Source organism: Fundulus heteroclitus, chromosome 14 (assembly GCF_011125445.2).
Source record: "Fundulus heteroclitus isolate FHET01 chromosome 14, MU-UCD_Fhet_4.1, whole genome shotgun sequence".
Taxonomy (NCBI): Eukaryota; Metazoa; Chordata; class Actinopteri; order Cyprinodontiformes; family Fundulidae; genus Fundulus; species Fundulus heteroclitus.
The window spans coordinates 35687323-35710034 of record NC_046374.1 but is presented as its reverse complement, the minus strand read 5'-3'; the positions used below and the strand labels follow the sequence as shown (position 1 = coordinate 35710034).

The 22712-nt window shown below is 39.8% G+C and overlaps 1 protein-coding gene and 1 long non-coding RNA gene across 2 annotated transcripts; one reads left to right on the top strand and one right to left on the bottom strand.

Moving 5' to 3' along the window:
* Positions 1-480: 480 nt before the first annotated feature.
* Positions 481-6902, bottom strand: LOC118565889 (tripartite motif-containing protein 16-like). The gene is made up of 2 exons (XM_036146945.1): positions 6683-6902; positions 481-1892 (listed from the first exon to the last, which is right to left on the bottom strand). The coding sequence occupies exons 1-2, from the start codon at positions 6900-6902 to the stop codon at positions 481-483; spliced, it is 1632 nt and encodes a 543-aa protein (XP_036002838.1).
* A 3436-nt stretch (positions 6903-10338) lies between these two features.
* On the top strand, positions 10339-17031 carry LOC118565888. Its single transcript, XR_004932698.1, has 5 exons — positions 10339-10482; positions 10819-11073; positions 11738-11980; positions 12721-12834; positions 15196-17031. It is a non-coding gene; the product is annotated as an uncharacterized LOC118565888 (long non-coding RNA).
* The last annotated feature ends 5681 nt before the right edge of the window (positions 17032-22712 follow it).

Here is a 22712-nt window from a genome sequence, read left to right as displayed (position 1 = left end):
TTGGAAGTGCAGAAAAAAAATAAAAATAAATTAGCAAGTAACACAGCAGACTTGGTATGTACAGTTTTTTTTTTCTTTTTTCACATTAGAGCAAGCAAAAGATGAAACACTCACCATTAGAGTCCGGGGGCTTAGATATTAGTCCTCTAGCGAGTAATTTGAGCCCTGTTACATGGATTAGTCCCTTCTTCATGAATCACAAGTAATGAGGTAGAGAGGTAGATGTTGTGCAGTAATCTTGAGGCTTCTTTTATAGAAATCAACAATTTGATATTCCTGAGAGTAAAAGTGTGCAAATAGTCAATAACAGTAGTAGGATTGTAACATATGATGGACTGTAAACTTCTCTGGAGAGGAACGACAGCCCTCACAGCTCGTTGAAAGAAGCTGTTCCTTTGCTTTTTAGTTCTGGATTTGATGCTTCTGAAGCATTGAGCTGATGGGAGAGGGGCAACACATTGATGCGCTTAATTCTTTACACTATTTCAGTTTAATTAACTCAACACAGGATCCAAACAGGTAAGGCCTGATCCCAGCATATAGAGGCTGAGTGAATGTGGTCTGGACTCGGTGGAGGAGAGTCATGGTTTCAGAGACACTGTAGAAAGACAGAATACCTGCTCTGTGATCCAGGTACACTCCTATTCTGGAGGAAACTGGACCTGATACTGGAGTTTTAATGTTGTTGTGAAAAAATGCACAACAGTTTGTGTCACAACATAATGACCAAGACTTGTCATTGGCTCCGAATAAACATTTCTTTGACCATCCACCTCTCCTGATATTCTTGTACGAAACTGCTACAACAACACCTCCTTCTCCTCCTCCTTTCCACTCCACCTCCCAGTAACAACGTCCAGTCAGACTCATTGTACTCAGAACCTGAAACCAGTCAGTGAATCTGTCTGGATGATCAGCATAAGACTGTTGTTTGTTCACTAATGTTACTTTTCTGCTCCCCTCAGATAAAAACAGCTTCCTATTTGCTGTGGTTGGATCAAGTGTAATTTCGCTTGCATATTTTAAGAATCCAGCTCTGGTCTTTGGTTCCAGCTCTGACAGTAAAACATCGACTCCAGTGACTGCCAGAGAGATGTTTCTACATATGTCTCTCAGGATGTCCTGTAGTTTCTCCCTGAGCTCTGACACAGCTGCTGTCACATCCTCAAAGTATTTCAGAGGACGAATATTGATGCTGGATGAGTGTGTAGACTCACTGAGTGCTGACAGTGAGGGGTAGTTGAGGAGAAACTGGCTGTGGTCCTCTGTGTCTGAGAGCTGCTCCAGCTCAGCGTCTTTCCTCTTCAGCTCAGTGATCTCCTGCTCCAGCTCCTCCTGAAGCTCTTTGACTCGACTCACTTCAGTTTCCTGCTGGGATCTGATCTGCTGCTTCACATCAGACCTTATTTTCTGGATCAGACGGATCATCTCAGTGAAGATCTTCTCACTGTCCTCCACTGCTTTATCAGCAGAGACATTGATGGCCTCCAGCTCCTGTTGAAGCAGCTTCACATCTTTCTCCTGGTCCTGGATCCTCTGCTGGATGTTTTCTCGTCTCACCTGGAGCTCCTTCTGCTTCTCAGTCCTTTCTGCTGCAGCTGGGACTGTTTCATGGCCTTTATGTTCATCCATAGTGCAGAGATAACAGATACACTGCTGATCAGTACGACAGAAGATCTTCATCACCTCATCGTGAAGAGAACAGATGTTCTCCTGGAGGTTCTTGGAGGGATCCACCAGGTGAAGATGTTTCTCACAATAAGAAGCCAAACAGACCAGACAGGACTTGGCAGCTTTCATCTTCCTCCCAGTGCAGACGTCACAGGCCACATCTTCAGGTCCAGCTGGAGCAGCTTGGAGTCCAGTCTTCTTCAGATCCTCCACTAAAGCGGCTAAAGCTGCTATCTGCCTCTCAGCCTGTTCGGACGCTTTTTTCTCTGCTCTCTGCTTGCTTGCATTTTCCTGCCTTTTACTTTTTATCTCCTTTTTATCTCCTAACCTAAACCACAGAAAGTTGGATTTAGTTTTTATTTATTTATTTTCTTTTTATTTTCTTTTACTTATTTTTTGATTTGGATTTTGAAAAGATGCCCTCCTTCAACACAATGGACTTTGACAAGCTTTTACAGAAGATAGCTGTTATGGAACTGAAAATCTGTCGACTTGAAGTGAATTATGATGTAAACGCCGCGAATGGAAATGATACGACCCTGCCCGTGATTCTGAGCGGTGACCACCAGCCCAGCGACTCAGCGAACAAACAGTTCCCTGAGGAAAATGAGAATCCCTGGACCACTCTGGGTGCAAGACCAAAGGACCAACGAACCCCACGCCTAGACAAAGAAAACTGGCCGAGACTACAGAGAGATGTCCCAGGACAAGTAAAACAACAGCGGGCTGTTCCCACAACAAATGATAGGAGTAAACCTGCTGGAAATGCTGGAATTCCTTTACGAAACAGATTCGCTCCGCTCCAAAATGTGACCCAGGAGGACAAAAACCAGAGGTATGTCAACGATTTTCGTTCTAAGACATCAGAGAAAAGACATGCCACAGGGCCAAGGACCCTGATATTATGCAATGGTTCTGTAAGGGGGATTAAACATTTCTGTAACAAGAAAAATACAGAGGTGTTGATTTATAACGACGGGAACTGTGGCCTGGTGTCTGATTTAACAGACATCCTTCAGACAGACCTTCCAAGGATCTTGAGAAAACGTCCGACCTTGGAAAACCTCATAATACAAGCTGAAGCCCTGACGGACGTCAACAGGATAAGAAAATCAGAAGTATTAAAAGAGGATTACATTCGTTTGTTGAAACTTGTTGATGGCCTGAATGTCAAGGTTCTTCTTAGCGGGCCTCACCCACCCGCTAACTGCGGAGACGAGATTTTTTCCAGAATTCTGATGCTAAACAAATGGCTGGAAAAAACATGCAAAGAAACAACTGTAACCTTCATAGACAACTTTAACATATTTTGGGAAAGAAGACATCTGTTCAACAGAGATTGTTTCTCTCTAAATAGGTCAGGTGCAAAACGGCTGATTTCAAACATCTTCTATTCTGTGAACCATGCGTCATCAGCTTTGTCCCAAAACAAGGAACATCCAGTGCCAAAACAAATGATAAGCCCAGTGCAGCCCGAACAAGCCAAGATAAAGATGGCCAGAAAGATGACACAGAATGAGGCGTTGTCAGAGCTACAGGACGATTCATCCCAGATCTCAGCAGGACAACGAAAGGACCAAGAACCTCCATCTTCACAAACACCGGTCCAGACTGGACCCGCCTCCCCTTCTTCTCCACAAAGCCCAGAAGTTCCTTTTCTGGAATTTTCTCATAACATGAACAAAGTATTTAAGATTGGCCTACAGATGACATCCTCTCCACATAGCCATTCTGCTGTGAATAAACCAGGATTCTCCAAAGGCCTCAGAGCCTCAGATCCTCCTCCTCCACGTATCACAGAACACTCTGGTACTGAGGAACTCCAAATTACTTCGCTGTGATACAGATTGGGCCCTGGCCACACGTTTATCAGACATGAGAGTTCCCAGCATCAGCCGGGGCCTTTCGCCGGAGATTATGGAATATCTGTGATAATACGTGGCAGAAATAAGAAAAACAAAAGGATAAACAGGAACAAATACTTAAAAATCATAAACTGTCAGATGCAACCTGTCACAGAGACATCATCAACCACTAAGTCATATAAACTGGGTTTATTAAATATTAGATCTCTGTCAGGAAAATCCCTTTTAATTAATGACTTCATTATTGACAATGATCTTGATGTAATGTTTTTAACAGAAACATGGCTGCATGAATTTAGTGAAGCAGCTATACTGATGGAGTCGACTCCTCCAAACTACAGTTTTCTTTGTGAGAGCAGACAGCAAAGGAAAGGTGGAGGAGTAGCAACATTGTTTAATGATTCACTAAAGTGTAAAAAGGTGTTTTTAGGAAAATTTGACTCTTTTGAACATTTGGCTCTCCAGGTAAAGGGCCCGGTACGAACTATGTTTCTGAATGTGTACAGGCCTCCTAAGTCCACATCAAACTTTTTTAAGGATTTTAGTGACCTCTTGTCTGTGATATGTGTTGATTATGACTGTTTAATTATTGTGGGAGACTTCAACTTTCACGTTGACAACCCTGAAGACAGAAGTGCAAAAGAACTGTGTGACACACTTAGAAACTTTGGTTTAAGTCAACACGTTAAACAGCCAACACACAAACAGGGACATATTTTAGACTTGATCATCACTAAAGGTCTAAAGATTTCACAGGTCAATGTAACTGATGTTGCCTTATCCGATCACTTTTCTGTTACCTTTGAAAGCATAATTACCAGCGACTCATTTAGCCAAAGGGACATCGTAAGAAAACGCACCTTTAAGGACAATGCCGCGGAAACTTTTATTCAAGCTTACTCTGATACTTCAACCTTGGGCTGCAACTCAGTAGATGAGCTAGTAGATAACTTTCAGTCTAAAGTCTCAGACATCATTAACTGCATTGCTCCAGTCAAAGTGAAGTTTTTTCCCGGGAAGAAAAAATCTCCTTGGAGAAATGCTCCATCAGTTAGAAGTGAAAAAAGGGAATGTCGAAAAGCTGAACGCAGGTGGAGAAAGAATAGACTCCTAGTTCACTACGACATCTATAAAGAGAGACTTTACAGATATAACTTACAACTGAAAAATGCAAGAGAATCTTTCTTCTCTGAGATCATCAAGAAAAACATTAATAATGCTCATGTCTTATTTTCCACAGTTGACAGGCTAACAAATCCTCCTGTGTCCGTGACTTCCGAACTCCACTCCACCAGGGCCTGCAACGAATTTGCTAACTTCTTTACTGAAAAAATCCTAAAAATTAGAGGATCACTTTGTACTACCATATCAACACCAGAACCAATGCTTTATTCAGCTGGAACTATTTCTGACAAAATGTCCCATTTCAGCGAAATAAACCACAAAAGCTTAGAGCAGATCATTCAGCAGTTAAGTTCCTCCTCCAGCTGCCTTGATGTTCTACCCACAGCTTTCTTTAAAAAAGTTTTACCTGTAATAGCGTCTGATTTGACTCAGATAATAAACGCGTCCCTTCTGTCAGGTGTTTTCCCCCAGTCCCTAAAAACAGCAATTATCAAACCACTGCTGAAAAAGAACAATTTAGACAAACTTCTACTCCAGAACTACAGGCCCATCTCAAACCTCCCCTTTATCAGTAAGATTATTGAAAAAGTTGTATTTCAACAATTAAACACCTTCTTAACAACGACCAGCCGCTTTGATGGTTTCCAGTCAGGTTTCCGTGCTCACCACAGTACAGAGACCGCCCTTATCAAGGTTTTTAATGACATCCATATAAATACAGACTGTGGAAGAACCACCGTGCTGGTACTATTGGACCTCAGTGCAGCATTTGATACTGTTGATCACTCCATTCTGTTAGAGCGCCTGGAGAACTGGGTCGGCCTCTCTGCTACAGCTCTCCACTGGTTTAAATCTTACTTAAAGGACAGGGACTTTTTTGTATCAGTAGGTAACTTTACATCGAAGATTACAAAAATCACATGTGGGGTTCCCCAAGGGTCCATCCTGGGTCCCCTCCTCTTCAATATCTACATGCTCCCTCTAGCCCAGATAATAAAAAATAACAACATCAGCTACCATAACTATGCAGACGACACACAGCTCTACATCACCATGTCACCAGGTGACTATGAACCAATTCAAGCACTGAGTAAATGCCTAGAAGAAATCAATGCATGGATGTGTCAAAATTTTCTTCAGTTGAACAAAAACAAAACAGAAGTAATAATATTTGGACCAATAGAGGAGAGATCAAAAGTTAGCACACAGCTTCAGTCGCTTCAGCTAAAAACCACTGATCAGGCCCGAAATCTGGGAGTAGTGATGGACTCAGACCTGAACCTCCAAAAGCATCTAAAGACAATTACAAGGTCAGCTTTCTACCACCTGAAGAACATTTCTAGGATTAAAGGACTGATGTCTCAGCAGGATCTGGAAAAACTAATCCATGCGTTTATTTTTAGTAGAATTGATTACTGCAACGGTGTTTTTACAGGTCTGCCTAAAAAGTGGATCAGACAGCTGCAGCTGATCCAGAACGCTGCTGCCCGCGTTCTCACTAAGACTAAGAAAGTAGAGCACATAACCCCAGTTCTAAAGTCCTTACACTGGCTCCCTGTATCTCAGAGAATAGACTTTAAAATACTTCTGTTAGTCTATAAATCTCTAAATGGCTTAGCACCTAAATACATCACAGACTTGTTATCAGCGTTTAAACCCTCCAGACCACTCAGGTCTTCTGGCTCCAGCCTACTCTGCATACCTAGAACCAGAACTAAACAAGGAGAAGCAGCATTTAGTTCCTATGCTCCACTTATCTGGAACAAACTTCCAGAAAACTGTAAAAGTGCAGAAAGCCTGAGTTCCTTTAAATCAAGATTAAAAACACATTTGTTTAGAATTGCCTTTGAATGTTCAAGTTAAAATGTTTTACTGTTTTCAAATGTTCTTTTTTGTTTCTACACTATCCCTACTTGCTTTTATTCTGTTTTATTTTCCAATATTTTAATCATGTAAAGCACTTTGCATTGTCTCTGTACTGAATTGTGCTATATAAATAAATTTGCCTTGCCTTGCCTTGCCTAATGTGATGTTCTTCTCCAGTACAGGCCTTGGTATAAATGTTTTCCTGCACTGAGGGCAGCTGTAGGTTCTCCTCTGATCCTCTCTGTCCCAGTGTTCTTTGATGCAGTTCATACAGTAGCTGTGTCCACAGGGAATAGTCACCGGATCCTTTAGTACATCCAGACAGATGGAGCAGGAGAAGTTAGCTTCGTCTAGTTGAACTCCTCTCTCCTCCATTTTAGCTCTCAGTAACGACTGTGTGAGTTTCTGTTCTGTACAACAGAAACCGGTCAGAGATCTGATCTAAACAGAATGTGTTGCTGCAGTGAATGATGCCTGTCTGCCGTTCTAGGTCTGAAGAGGAGGGGGGTGGAGCCGTGTGTCAGCCAGATGCAGTGTAGGAGGAGTTTTCAGACCTGAGTTTCCAGGAAGAGCTTTGAGGTCTGTTTTCTACAGGTATTGACATGTTTAAGCCTTCTGGGGATTTTATTTCCCTCTAGATGTTTACCTGGAGTGTCACAGTGTGTTGCAACAGTTTAGAAAAAAAAAACATGCTGGAAAGAAAGGCTTCACAGTGGTACTGTTGGTAGCATTGTTGCCTTGTATCAAGAAGGCCCTGGGTTCTGTAATGATTAATGCTGAAGAACCTGATGTTCAGCCGGACACAGATTTACGTATCTTTAAATGGTTTATTGTGAGGAATGAATAATGACGGGTGAGGCAGTCAGGGATGAGCAGGAGACCAGAAGATGCAGTTAGAGGAAGACCAGAACAGGCGATGTGGACAGGGGAACCACCAGAACGGGCAGAGCAAGTGGCTGGGACTCATGGGGGAAAACAGGCAGAACTGCATCACGCAGACACAGGCAACTTTTAACAGAAGAGTCCAAATGGCTGAGCAGACAGGATCGGTAGAGACAGGGTACATCACACGAGAAGAGAAGAGAAGAGAAGAGAAGAGAAGAGAAGAGAAGAGAAGAGAAGAGAAGAGAAGAGAAGAGAAGAGAAGAGAAGAGAAGAGAAGAGAAGAGAAGAGAAGAGAAGAGACGTTCTGCAGGGATGAGTTGGCTGATCGTATATAAGTAGACCGGTGAAAAGGTACACTCCCAGGTACTTATACTCCTCCACAGTGTCTACAGGGACCCCCTGGATGGAAACAGGGGTCACAGGTGTTGTTGTCCTCCTCAGATGCACTATTAGCTCCTTAGTCTTTGTCACGTTGAGCTGCAGATGGTTCAGCTCACTCCAAGTGACAAAGTTGCTCACCAATGACCTATATTCAGTCTCATCACCCCCTTCAATGCAGCCAACTATTGCTGAGTCGTCAGAAAACTTCTGAAGGTGGCAGGACTCAGTGCAGCAGTTGAAGTCTGAGGTGAAAAGGGTGAAGAGGAAGGGGGAGAGGACAGTCCCCTGAGGGGCCCCAGTGTTGCTGACCTCCCTATCAGACACACAGTTCTGTAAGCGTACATACTGTGGTCTGCCCATCAGGTAATCAATAATCCAGGACACGATGGGGGCCTCCACCTGCATCACCGTTATCTTCTCACCCAGTAGAGCCGGACGGATGGTCTTGAAGGCACTGGAGAAATGAAAGATATATATAGACAACACAACTGAATTAAGTCATTTGCCAACACAAACAGGTCTGTGCTTGGAAATACAAACAGCAATAGCTGGGAGGTCATGTTGTTGCAGTCATGGATGGCTGATCGAAAACCTGCTTCTCCAGGCAACATTAGTACAGAAACACTGGCAGGACCTAGGATATGAAACAGCCTGACATGATTTTTAAAGGCCAACCAGCAATTACGACAGAAATTCCACATTTTCCCTGTTTGGATCCAGTCAAGTTTTGCCACAGTTCAACATCTTTAGATCTTTAGATATTCAGAACCTGTATGGACTGGTGAGATAAGGGGATCCCAGACCTTCCTTTATCATTCAGCGCATGGTGTATGTGCAGGTATGGGAAACTTACAACAAAAAAACTACAAACTAAAACCTCAAAGGAATGACTGATTGTTTGATTACAGGTACAAACATGTTGCCTTCCTTCATTCAGTATTATTGTGTCTTAAATGTTCCTCGTCTTTATTCTCTGTCAGTCATTTGCAGTCAAGCTTCAATGAGTTGGCCTTGTGCTATCTAAATACAACAAAAATGAATATGAAGCATTCTCTAAGTGTATTTATTTAACAATGAATCCTTTATTCAATCTTATTACATCAGACACATTCAGGTTTTCATGTGTTCGATGCAGAGGTGCCATATTTTCTGACTTCCTGTTTTATTTTGCATTTCAAACTGCAAAGTGAAACAGGAGAGGTTTAGAACTTATCAGACCAAAAAACCTCCTGTTTCATATTCTCTGTATGTGGCATCAAGCCTAAAGTCATACATATCATGTAAGTATGTACACAAGATTTAAAGGCATTTTAAATCAACCATTCAGTTTACTTGTTATGGAAATGGATTCAAGTCTTTGCCTTCCTTTCTCACGTCCATCCTTGAGTTTTTGCTTTATTTTGTTTTTCCGGTTCCTTTTGTTCTGGATTTCTCTTTTCTTTGTCATACTTCTTGGTCTCACTGTCTCCGTTTGGGTGGGTTGGGTATTTTGTGTGTTTACACTGTTTTCTGGTTCTGTTCGTCTCTCTTAGTTTTCATTGTTTGTGTTTACATCCTCAAGAAAAACAGCAAAAGGCTTTTAACAGGTTTCCTGAAGTTCAAACTATGAGTCCTGTAGCACTGTCTCTTGTAGCTGTTTAAAAGATGGCAGATCTCCGCTAGGCTGAGGTATGAAGATAAGTCATTTTTTTGTTTGGTTTATTTTATTTTTTTACAGCAACAATATGCTTTTGTGTTTAATATGAATATGAATTATACAGGATTTAAAAATTTGTTGCAAATAAAAATCAGTTTGTGGAAAGCACAGCAGGCATTTGTATCTGGAGCACCTGACTAAATGCTTCCCAGAACCACAACTTTCTTTTTTTTTTTATCAAAACAAGATAGAGACGAACTTGCTTCTTGCTTTCATTTTCAGTAGGTTAGATTCTGGTGATATCTATTCTGCATTCAGGCAGCTGTCTGTTGTTGAAACCGGTGAACTGAGCTGCTGCCATTTTTATAGTGTTAGTCTGTTTTAATTTAAGGTCTCGTGTATTTGTGTTTAACCAGCTGACCCACAGACATAGTAATTAGAAAAAAAAAATGTTTTTACAATTCTCAAATCACTATATGTAGAGTTTTGTAGAAAGTAGACGATGAGGTGGTTTTGCTAATTGTGGAACACAATTTTATTTTCTGTAATTTATTCCAATGAAAGCTGTATGCATACAGTTGTCCTCCTGCTGAGGAACATTGTTGTGTTGGCGCCCTCTGGCGGTAAAACGTCAGGTTCTGTCAGCCTCTTCAAAGTAGAGCATTATGGTCCACGCCACAGACATATATGTAGACGCCTCATTGGGCGCCGGTTTGCACGTTGACGTCACCGCCATATGTGTCAGAAAGTAGTGAACGTCTATGTTCCTTGTATATATGTTTTAAGTATTAAGATATAAATATATAGACAGAGCTTGTATATACTTAGAGAAATATTCTATCAATCTATCATAATAAGGTTTCTTTATTTCATGACTCTTGCAGAGACAAACTGCTTACAGATTTTAACCTGGAGATAACTGTGAGAGCAGGAAGCTGTGGTGTGGTTGACACACTGACTTATAACGACCACCCCCCACCCCCAGTGGGTGAAAGGTCTCTCTGTCAGTACAGCAGCTCAGGATGGAGATAATGGTGCTCTGCGCTGTGGTGGGTGAGTGAAAATAAATTCTAATTTACTTCCAAAAACACTCTTTGAACACTCAATAAAGAGCCATTTTGTGATTGGGTCATTTTAAGATGGCCTTTGCATATTTAGACTTTTAAGTGTAACTTTTTTATCCAGAAGAAGTCCCAAAAAATAAGCATTTTCTGCTGAATACCTAAGCTGCATCACTGCAGGAAAATGTTATTAAATGTTAAAAATGTGATAGAGGGAACCGTTGTGCAACAATTTAAAAAGGCTACAGAGAATACAAGTCAACAGTATTTATTGTTATTCATATTAAATCTATTTAAATCAATAAATCAGTTTTTCTCCTCTTTGCAGGTTGCCTCAGAGTCCTTCCCAGCAGATCCCAGTTCTTCCAGTATGAGCCTGTTACTCTGAGCTGTGAGGGAAACTCGTCTGAGTGGAGAGTCCTAAGAAACACATCAAGACAAAGAAACGAACTCTGTCCTTCCCCATCCCAGAGAAATGCCTCTATGTGCTTCTTTCCTGAGCTGTATGAAGTAGACTCTGGAGTTTACTGGTGTGAATCTGCAGCAGGAGAACGCAGCAATCAAGTCAACATCACTGTTACAGGTGGGTTGGAACAGAAAAGGAGCTGATCTGAAATATTTGTTCACCTATACTGATTCAGTATGAGGAGGGGTGACCTGAATGTGGTCTGGCAGAGACAAAAGTCCTCTAAACAAAATAAAGGACGCAGTCAAACTTTCGTTTTAGGATTTTTAAACTATGCCACTTTAATTTAGTGATAAGACAGCAGTTGAGTGTATATTTTGTTTGACCTTTTCAGCTTTCCTAAGATCATTTCTAACGTCCCTCGTGTATCAGAAACAACGCGTTGAGTGTCTGACACTTAAAAGTGCCTCAAAATGGCGGCAGGAAGCCCACAAATGTCTTCAGCGAGTCAAGCAGCGAATCAAAAAGACAGACGTATCTATGAGGCGGTTTTCTCTGACGTTGTGGGTAATGTGGGAACAAAATGGTAATAAACAGCTATTTTCTGTGGCGTTTCCTTTAAAAGGAAACTGATTGCGCTACATGTGTGAAAGTGTCAAAGACCCGCTGTCTAAGACCAAACACACATCCTCTGCTGTTTTCTGGTAATGTCAGTGTATCTGGGTAGAGCTTAGACAGATCGTATATGTTTGCTATGAGGAGTAAAATAATGTCATAAAAACTGTGCTTGCTTGAGTCTGGTTATCTTTTTTACCCGATTTCCACCACATTGTGTTTCCAGAAGGACCGTTGATCCTGGAGAGTCCTGGACATCCAGTGAGGGAAGGGGAACACGTGACTCTTCACTGCAGAGCCTTATCGTTTGTCTCCAATCCTACTCATTTCTATAAAAATGGCGTCCTCGCTGGGACCAGCTCTACGGGAAACTTTTCCATCCGACGTGTTTCTAGATCTGATGAAGGACTCTACAAGTGCAACGTCTCTGGAGTCGGAGAATCCACAGAAATATGGCTGGCTGTCAGAGGTGAGACGGACGCCTAGAAGGTTGTGGAAATGTGTTTTAAAATAACCGTCTTTTAGTTGCCTGCTTGCAGTTTTTAGTTATATTTCGTATCTGCTTCTATTTATCAAAGTATGGAATGACAAGCGTGCCACAAATAAACTCTTAGTTTTATTATTATACTATAAAATTTCAGCCTGTAAAATGTATATCTGCATTTATGTATTTTCCTTCTACATCTGTTCATTAGAAAATAAATAATTATAATTTTGCCTTGTTTTAATAATTTTTTTAGTAAAATGTGTCATTTAAATTTTTTTATAAACAATTCGACTGGAATGAATCCAATTGATTTGAACTGAATACGGAAATAATTTTTATACTATATTAAAAATCAATTTTAATACTGAAAACTGGATCTTGTGCTACAGCGTTAAATTAAGTTGTCAGAGTGGTTTACAAAGAGCCTTGAGGCGCCATCTGGTTTAATTTGGCACAATGCAGAACTAAACTGAATAGAAACTGAATTACCCGTTTTTTTAAACTTCAGCGGCATCAGTTGAAGGTGACAGAACAGGTAAAATCACATGAATTTGATCCAAATTTGAATAACACCCATCTTTATAAAGTGTGTGGTGACTGCTAATGTTTAGAACATTATTTTCTTTTTTAGCAATAGTACAACCTGCTACCCACTGTTCCTATAGAGCTGTCTGTATTGTTCTCATGTAGGCCAGCTAACCCGCTATCTTTGTATTTTAAAGGGCACAGTCCTCAAACGCCTACTGCTCCCCTCACACACGTTCTACTTTCTCTTGTGGCCGGCTGTTTGTGGTCGATCTAGCTGATGTTGCTCTGCCTCTGGAGAAACCACAAAGGTCAGTGTGTTTTCACATAAACAATGAGAAAATTTACACCCTGCTGTTTTTAATGTACAGGTGTCAGGCCGAGGGGGGAATTATCCGTTTTTATTTTTGAACCTTGACCCGCTCGAATGAAATTATAAGAAAACAGCTCTATAATCTACAATTAAGCCCAGGAATACTCATACTTCTGGCATATTTAGCTTTAATGTAATACTTTACCTCCAAGTAATATTAACGCCAGAGTCCCGACTTTTATTTCATAGAGAAATTGTGGAGGGAACTAAAGATTAGGGTGATGGCATGGAGGTTTTCCAATGTCATCTGTAGATATTAATACTGGCTTGCTCCTGCTTATCTCTGAAGGCCCGTCTTACCCCGGTTTAAGATTTGGCAGTAAAGGAGAAACAATGATCAAAGGCAAACATTTATAATATGCATATTTACTTCATTTGGAATTCCAAAAGGAGACAAAAGTTACATTACCTTTGTTACCCACATCCTTCTCCCAGGCATTGCAGTTTTTGTCTAATCAAAGGTTCGCAAAGACATCCTTTTATCACACCAACAAACCCCTCCCGTGGCTGGGGGTGTGCGGGGGCAGCCCCCGTGGGTCCAAGCGTGATCTACCCTCAAGGTTCCCATGCAGTGCGGCTAATTTATTACTGAAACGGTCTTCTCAGGGGTCAAGCCAAATGACCTCTTCAACCATTAATTGGTTCTCAACCCATCCTGCAAGCTGCGTGTTGACTTTGTCCTGAAGGGGAGACACAGTCTTAAAGGCCAGGCATTCCTTATTACTTCCATACAAATGCCTGATTAATATAACAACTAAGATATTTTCCTCAACACACCAAAGATAAATATTTTTCCATTAAATCCTGAAATTAGACTACAAATTTTGACATGCAATTTTTTGAATGACTATACATTTATGTAAATGTTTACACTGTGCTGTCATAATTTTTTAGAAATGTCCTGTCTCATTTTAAACTGTAACAAGCTTCTTAGTTAAATGAAATAATAATCAATTAAAATGTTTCATTATTTTCGTTTATTTATTTAATATAGGGTAATGCATATAAATTAATGTGTCAGCTCTAAGCATTGTTGTAAATATGCCAGACTTCGCAAAACAGCTTGTTTTCATTCGTTGTCCTCGGGCAGGTTAGGACAATCAACATAAAGCAAGATACAACACAGATGACACACATGCAAACAATATACCAAAAAACAAATCCATGAATATAAAAAACCAAGATGGCATGGCAGCCTCGCCTCTGTCAGTCTGCCCCAGGGCAGCTACTAACATAGCTCACCACCTTCAGGGTGTGAATGTGTGTGTGAATGGGTGAATCACTGACTGTAGTGTGAAGCACTTTGGAGGTCGTCAAGACTAGTTAAAGTGCTATACAAGTACAAGACATTTACCATTTACCAAGATGTTGTATAGCAATACGCAAAATTTCACTAACCCACATGCTACAATTGTAGCATTACATTGAATCGAATTAACATAGCAACACAAGTCTAGCAATGCCGTAAAACCAACAAAAGCCATAATTTGACTTCATGCTGTTACTCACCTTTCCGGAGTAGGAAAGCTAGCTCCGAGTCAAACTGGAGCTGCATGTGCTCTCCACCTATGTTAATCCTCGTTTTGACTTTTTACTTATCGGACAACTTTATTACCAAAGACCATTGTTTTTTTTTTTGTGGTAATAACAGATCCTGAACATCTGCAGGTGAACGCGGCAGTGGCATTTTATGGGGAGGGAGGGGCTGAGCCCTGACTGGCAGCTGTTCACATGTATGTACGGTCGGTTCGTAAACAACAGACCGGAGAACAACACATAGAGTTGGGGTTCATGACAGAGTGTTCCTAACAGAGCACTTCACTCTTAGACTGCAGGTCTACTAAACAATTATTTTTATTTATTTATTTAATACTTACTCTGGTATTTACCCACATCTTCTACACTTGGTGCTTCTTTAGAGGTAATTTAGATTAGACCAGTTTGCTCTTTTTTGTTTTTGTGCTTCTTTTGTGCTTCTTTTTTCTTTCTCATTGCTAATAATTGTATGTAACTGTCCATGTGTTTGCCACTCTCACACCCAAATTTCCCCATTGCGAGACAATAAAGGAGTTATTGTGGTGGTTCCTAGTGTCTCTAAAAGTAGAATGGGAGGCTCCTATCAGGCTCCTCTCCTGAGCTATCTCTGTAGTTATGCTGCTATTGGCTCAGGCTGCTGGAGAACATCAGGGTCTATTTTTCTCACTCTGCTTAGTTCCCCTACTGTTCTCCAGTTTGCATCGTTTGTTGTTATTTCAGCTTTTAACTTCATAATCTCTTACCATTTTTCTCTTTATTTTAGGTACAACTGGTCTGCCCTTCTGTTAGCTGTGGCATCATACAGGAGAGACAGATCATCATTCACCTGTTTCTTCACAGCATTTCGCCAGCTTCAACTTCTGAGTTTAATTCTCGCGTTCTACAGCACCGGAGCTCCGAGGATGATACACGCAGTGTGTCCTTATGTCACAGCCCAAGAACTTACCCACATCAGTCACGGCCTCATTGACAGAATGGAATTCATTGTCACTGGAAATCCAAGCTGGAATCCCCTAACGAGGAATGATCTCAATAAAATAGGCTTTTGTGACAGCATGGCTGTCAGCCTTTTTAGAAACAAAAGCCTCAGTCCATTTACCGTACATAGCCACAATAACAAGGACAAACTTCTTACCTTCAGAAGGATTCAGTTCAATGTCCATCATTATGTGGTCAAATGGTTTGACCTAGAGTCCTCTGAGGGGCACGCTGTGCATTAAATGAACAGCAGATCATGCGTGACTGCTTTCATTTTATAATTGGTGAGACAGCTTCTCTGAAATGTCCAGAAGATGGCGATATATTTTCCATCAACAGCCTTACATCAGACAAGAAATTTAATACATTATTACCTGTGTTTTTGGATGCTTTCCAAACAGTTTTGAGAGATCCTAGAGCTGTGGGTAGATAGTCAGATTATTTTTAATTTTTAAGGTTTTAATCAGTCCTGTCATGAAAGTCAAGAATGCTTTACTGTCAGAGCCTGACCCTTAGGGGCTGATTTAAAAAAACAAATGGGAAGAGTGACAAATCTAAATATGGAGCTAATTTAATATTCAATAAATAACTAAAGTTAAGCTAAATTTATTCATGCCTCTGGCAGGTTCAAATTTAAAATCATTTCATAATTTTCCCAATGTGGTTCTTCTGATCAAAAATAATACTAATGTTTAAAAGTGGCCCAGTCAGAATGCTGACTTTAATCTTATAGAGAATCTGAGGAAGGAGGAAATGATTAGGGTTATGACATATAGACGTTCTGAACTCAAGGATATGAAGTTCTTAACAGAAGATAAATAACCAAAATGTTCTTGAAAACGTCAGCAGGGATTGATTGCTATAATCCCTATAAAGATTTTTCCACTGATTATTGGGAAGTACACATTATTTTTGGAATGCTATTTGTTGATAAAAGGCACTTCAGACAAATGTTATAGTAAAATACAATGCACGCCTACTGTGTAGTAGAGACAAATGTCCTGGTTCACAAAATTACCAACTGGAAATCCTGAATTATTTCCCCTTATATAACTGTGGAATCATATGTTTAGTCATAATAAATTAATGTTTCATTGAATTATATGTGTGATTGCAACCGAGGTAAGGTTTGCAGTCTTTGTAGTTGAACTTGTGAACTATAATCATGCACTATGTTTGAGCATGCTTGGGGAAGGGAGTAAGGTTCTCCTTAAAAAATCCTGCTTTGTTCTCAAATGCAGCTGCACTAATAAATTCTACAAGGTGTCTATAACACCTTGTCAGGAACCAGATAACAGCCCAGGACAAGGGGAGTGTAGGTTGCATCTGGGAGATGACTGCAGCTAACGGATGGTGTTTAGGCACAAAAGCAGAGGTTTGAGAGTAAAGAGACCTGATCAGCACTAGCACAGTGTTTCCGCAGTAGGCTATTGCTGTAAGTGTTGATCTCCAAAAATAAGAACCAAGCCTGGCTGGCTAAAGTGGCCACCCGAGAGCAGAGTTGGTGGAAAGGTGGAAGCCAGAGCATACATACTCACATACTAAGAATTATTATAAGAATTATTATTCTGAAGTCACTATGGCCTCACACCACTCGGACATAGGAGGCCTGGAGACCTGATGTCTGTTTATAAGATCCACTGTTTGCCGAGTGCAAGGCTGAATGCTGCGTAGAATGATTATTGTCTATGATAGACTGTCTTTGTTATGTCTCAAACCAAGGCCACGGTGCAGTATTAGGGGAAGCCCGGAAAGCGAGGCAGGCAGAGACAGGGCAGACAGAGACTGCAGCGGAACCGTGTGGTGCGATTACTTTCCAACTATGTGAATCTCTGCTCTGTTTCTCAATAAAAGTGCTGGAACGTCATTACCACCGTCTCGTCATTTAGTAAAGATGGGAACTCAGTTACTATTGTTTAATATTCCACCCAAAACTCCCATAACAATTTGCCGTAAACAAACAAGATCTCCGACCGACGGGCGAGGGAGTCCGGGGACAGGAGCTGCTTTGGCCAACCCGGAGAGGTTATCCGGCCTCTGGTACCCCGAATGGATTTTCAAGGGATGTGGAGGAGCTCCTGGTCTCGAAGCATCTCTGGGCGTCGGCGCGAAGATCCGAACCTTTCTTTCATGAGACGGTAAGGGGATTATTTTCCAGCTCTTTTAAAAACAAACGCAATTGCTCAAAAATGCTTGCAAGCTTTTAAAATTTAAACCCCATTTAAAGTATACTTTTAAGAAATTTTACAATTTAAAACTGTAAACCTAAAAGGTAGTAAAAGTAAAAGCCGGTAGAAATAATGAATTATATTTAATCCTTAAGGTAAATAAAACAGGATTCGCAATACAGAACAGTGACTAAGTTTTAGCATTAAATCAAAAATTTAATTTTAATTAAAATACGTTTTCTTGGATACGGACTCTCCCGCTGGGGGGAGGAGGAGCAGAACGATTTTCACCTGGGAAACAAGACCGGGCTGAGCGATTTGCAGCTGGTCAAGGGAAGTCCTTCTGTCCAGTTGGGCAGAGGCTGCCCACTAGTGTAGTGGGTGAAAGCGGCAGGGATGCTTAATTCCTGACTTCTGTGTAGACGTACGCAGATTTGAGATCTCGATCATTATACCCAAACGATCATCAGATGTGAGGCCTTTCATTTTAGTTGGTCGATCTCGCAGAGGACTTATCCAAAAAAACAAAAAAAATTATTTATTTAAAAAAAAAAAAAAAAAAAAAAAAGTCCGGGAGGCGGAGTATTCAGTATAATGGGTCAAAGGCAGAGTTCTCGGGGTCGAGCCTTGCCCCAGGGTGAGACGTTCGATTTCATGCTGAAAAAGTAGGGGCCCAGAAGCATGACATGCATAAATTATTTGAAATGATTTGATTAAACATGCAGATTTCTCACATAGGGGTTATTATTATTATTATTACTATTATTTTATTTTATTGCAGTACTGCCACTAAATAATAAAAATAAAGTTAAGAGAAAAAAAAGGAAAGCGAAAATTGAATAAAATGAATAAAAACAGGAAAACGGAAACGGAACTAAAAGGACGTTGCACCGGGGAAGCGTTTACAGGGGGACTGACAAGAGACACTTCCGTTATGGGTAAAAGTGTTCTAAACTGCTAATAACGACGTATAACTTTCAGAAATGGGTAAGCGTCCAAGTGTCTGCGAGACACAGAGTTGTATCCTTGCGGGACTGAAGCGTAAAGCCGCGTGTGGATGAAACATTCGGGGTTCATAACCAGCGCACGCTCTCCCCTTTTTAAACTAAGCGGGAACTTAACGCGTTGAAAACATCTTTCGGCGTTGCCATAGACGTTTTAAAAATTATTGAAAACACAGAATTGTTAAAGATAGTGAAAAAGCAGGCCTGCACGTGTTTGTCTGTCTGATTGTCATTGTTTCTATGTATCTGTATGTATGTAACTAAACGTTCATCTGTGTGAATTAATTCGGGGTTAAAATTAATGTTCATGGTTTCAGAATGATCATTTGTTTTGGGAGAACTGCAGCTCCGTAATTCAAATGACATTTTAAACATGGACTATGTTAACAAAAAGGTAAAGGAAAAGAGATACTTCAATAATAACGTTTGTTTTTTCACATTAAATATCTGGACCAAATTAAATTCATACACAGAGAGATTAACATGGCTAGAACGAAAATATTTCATCTTTGTTAGACAATTGGAACTGGTAATAAGCTTTACATAAAGCTTCTTGAGTTTACTGTATGAAATTAGATCCTATAACTTGTTTTTTGCCCTAAAGTATTTAAAATTACTGAGATCTCATTGCTTATAATAATAATGATTCATCACAAACCAGTGTAGTTGAAAGAAGTTTAGAAATACATGATTTTTGATTTAAATAGATGGGAAAAACTGTGCTTTGAACAAACTGTATGGAACTAAATATGGTTGTTTTTCTAAGGGTTTTCTATTCATTTATTTTATTTATTTTTTACTTGGGATTTGAATGCAACTAATGAGAAATTTTGAAAAGCGTCAAAATATCAGAAGGCCACGTTACACGCGTCAACAGTTACAAAATCATCTATGTTATTAGTTATGCTGAGCTGAGGTGAACCTCAGAGGGACAGTATAACCTGAGAAGGACAATAGATATGATAAACAAATCTGACCATGATGTAAACATCTGAATGTTATGGCAAGGCTGGGTCTGTGTGTTCTGGCCTGGGAGCACGAAAACTATGTCAAAGGGAAAAAATAAAATAAAGCCAGCTTCTGAAGGGTTAAATTCTAATTCTAATCTTGGTTTGTTTTGGGCAGCCTTCTCAATGTGCTTACGGGGAAAACTCATCAATTTACAGAGAAAAAAAAACTAAAAGGGAAAATCATTGCTTTAAAGTTTCACACTTGACCAATTTAGATTGAAAAGGTATATATAAATAAAAGTATTACTAACAGCAAATACACATGGTCAAAAGAACCAGAAAGAAATCAAAAGTTGTAATAAGTTAATAATGTATGACATATTGGAAAAGACATAATTGTGCTCCTTGGTAGACAATTTTGTTTTAGTTTTTTGGTTATTTTTTTGTTTTCTTTCTTTTGGAGGCGTTTTGAACAGAGTTTCAAAGGAAAGGTGAAGAATAGATATCTTCACCAGGATCAGCAAGAAAAAGCAGAACAACATCACGTTAAAGGGACACTAAGGGGACCAGGGGTTTTAGCTGCATGCTATTAACACTCTTGTTTTCCTCTGAGTTATTGCTTTCAGATTAAAGGAGACGCCACCTTTCTGCCAACAGAAGACTCTGAGAAGACAGTGCTAGCAGTGCGGTAAGGAGTTATAATCAGATTTGGACACTAAATTATACTTAGTTTTAACCATTTATGCCAGGAGATCTTCCAGCGGGAAAGGTGGTGTCTTAAAGATGTTTGTTGCTTTCTGCTATTAACAGCTCTATCTTTCTGCTTCTTTTTCTTTACAAAGAAACCTGGTCAATATTATAGGAATGTGCTAACATGGAGATTTAGTCTCATTTTAGACATTCTCAGATGCGAGAGAATACCAAAACGATGCCACAGTGACATGGGGCTGATCCTAGGGACACGGACTAAAGGTGATGTCAATGACTTCAGCCTGATCCAGTTTTTGAGTTTTATTTTGTCAGAGACAAAGTTTTATTTCTTTGTTTTTTTATCTTTTTATTTCTTTTATGTTTGTCATGTTAGAGGGAACATTGTAGTTAAAATGTTTGTGACTGTTTTGCTGTAATTTCTTTTCAACCTGTGGAGCGTTTCTTTGGCAAAAAATGCTGGCAGAATTCATTCTGTTTGCAGGCGTGAGGACTGGAGGATGGACTGTTGAAGGGAAGGAGAATGTTTGGCTGCTGATCTCAGACATTGGACTGAAAATGGACAATGAAGGACTATGATGAGGCATCGTACAACCTTCGACAACAAACACAGATGAGTTCTGCAGACACGACTTTATGCATTTCACTTCAGATTTTGTGGTACACAATTAAAACAAAACACATTATGAAACACATTAGGATTATGTAAAGGTGAAAACTTTTAAAGAAGTAACTTGATGGGAACCATAGAGCAACCTAATAAAGTGGGTATTATATCAACAGTTAAATAAATAAATAAATTATTTAGTTTTCACTATATACGTAGAGTAATCTGAACTTTTAAATAACATTTAATTTAATGAACATCTTAGAGTAAGCTGATTTTTGCTACTCTGGCAGGCTTCAATAAAACGCAAAGAAAAGGTTACTGGCTAAAATGGGTAATGTTGCAATAAAATTAGCATAATGACACATCCGACAAACTAACATGGGTAAATTTAGGATTAAAGCATCACTGTAAAATGGTTACAATATTTATGGAGATTTAATATCTTTCAACTAGAACACAAATATCTCAATAGTCTTTTTAACCAGTTAAACATTCTAAGGGAAAAAAACACATAACACTGAGTTTTAGCTAACTGTTAAACTAAGGGCTTTTAGATAAGGATAATTTAATGGTTATCGTCTTACATACAGAAAATAAGTAAGATTAATTTAATTAGATTAAATTATGGGGACATTTTGGATCTGGTCAGGATGGTTGGGGGGCTGTGATGATAAAAGGGTAACAGCTTGAAGGTGATATCAGTGAATGAAGGTTTTCTCTGAGGAACATTAAAGCAGCAAAGACACCCCACACTGGAACTCCTGTTGTGCAAAGAACATCTTGAACGGGACATAAGGTGAGATCCTTACAACGAGAGATGTTCCACACAGGGGGTTGTAGAGACCCGTGGGGCATGGCACCCAGGACGAGCTGCTGTGGACTTGACACAGCTGGTGGAACCAGAGGGACGACGAGGTGGTCCCACAGGTTACCTGACACTGACTGTAAAGCGTTCGGGGTTTTCAGGGTTGCTGAAAACAGAAAGCTTCAGAGAACCTTAACCCTTCCTGACCAGGCACTCAGAATACATAGATCATAGATCAGATTGCAGAGGCCTAGACAAATAGGAACGCAGAGACGCGTTCATCCAAGAACTTCTTAATCAAAGTCCTTAATCCTCAGTTTAAGAAATTAAATAATCACAAAGTTCACAATGTAAGGTTTACATTATTTTAGGATTAATTTGGGAACTAATTCTGATTTGCTTAAGTAGCTTTAGTTGTTGAACAATGTTAGAACGTTTTCAAAAGCTCCTGTTCTCTCCTGCTCATTGCTTTGTTTTGTAGAACCTTGGCGTCCTTGAACAGTAACAGCATGGTATAAATATTTTGTCTTCTGTGCAGAACAGCATCTCACTTTCTTCTTTTAAAAAAAGAGAGAAAGAGGGAAAAGGCTTTCACATGGAAAGGCTTTCTTTTTCTCAGTTGGGTTTTCAAAATAAAATGGGAAATGACATGAAACGAATATATTGATGAAATTATGTTGCAGAGAACTTCAACTGTCAGACAACAACAGTTAAAACACACATTAAAAGCATTCTGTTAAGAATTACTATAAATTTACGGCAGATACATTTTAACTTAAAGATTACTTTTTTAACTAATAATTAAATTGCAGAATTCTGAGAGTTAATAATTGTGAACAGAAATATCTTGAATGTGAAAGTGCTTGGAGGATGTTTTAATAAATGACACATGAATGTGTTTTTTTTTATAAGAACACTAATTACACCTTGTTTCTGTTCTCCAGTGGAAACAAGGACTCGTGTCTGCAGACCATCTTCGCAAAGTGTTTTATTAGAGAGAAATGCAAAATAAAATGCTCAGTGCCCATCCAGAACTGAACGCTTATTACCATCCAGC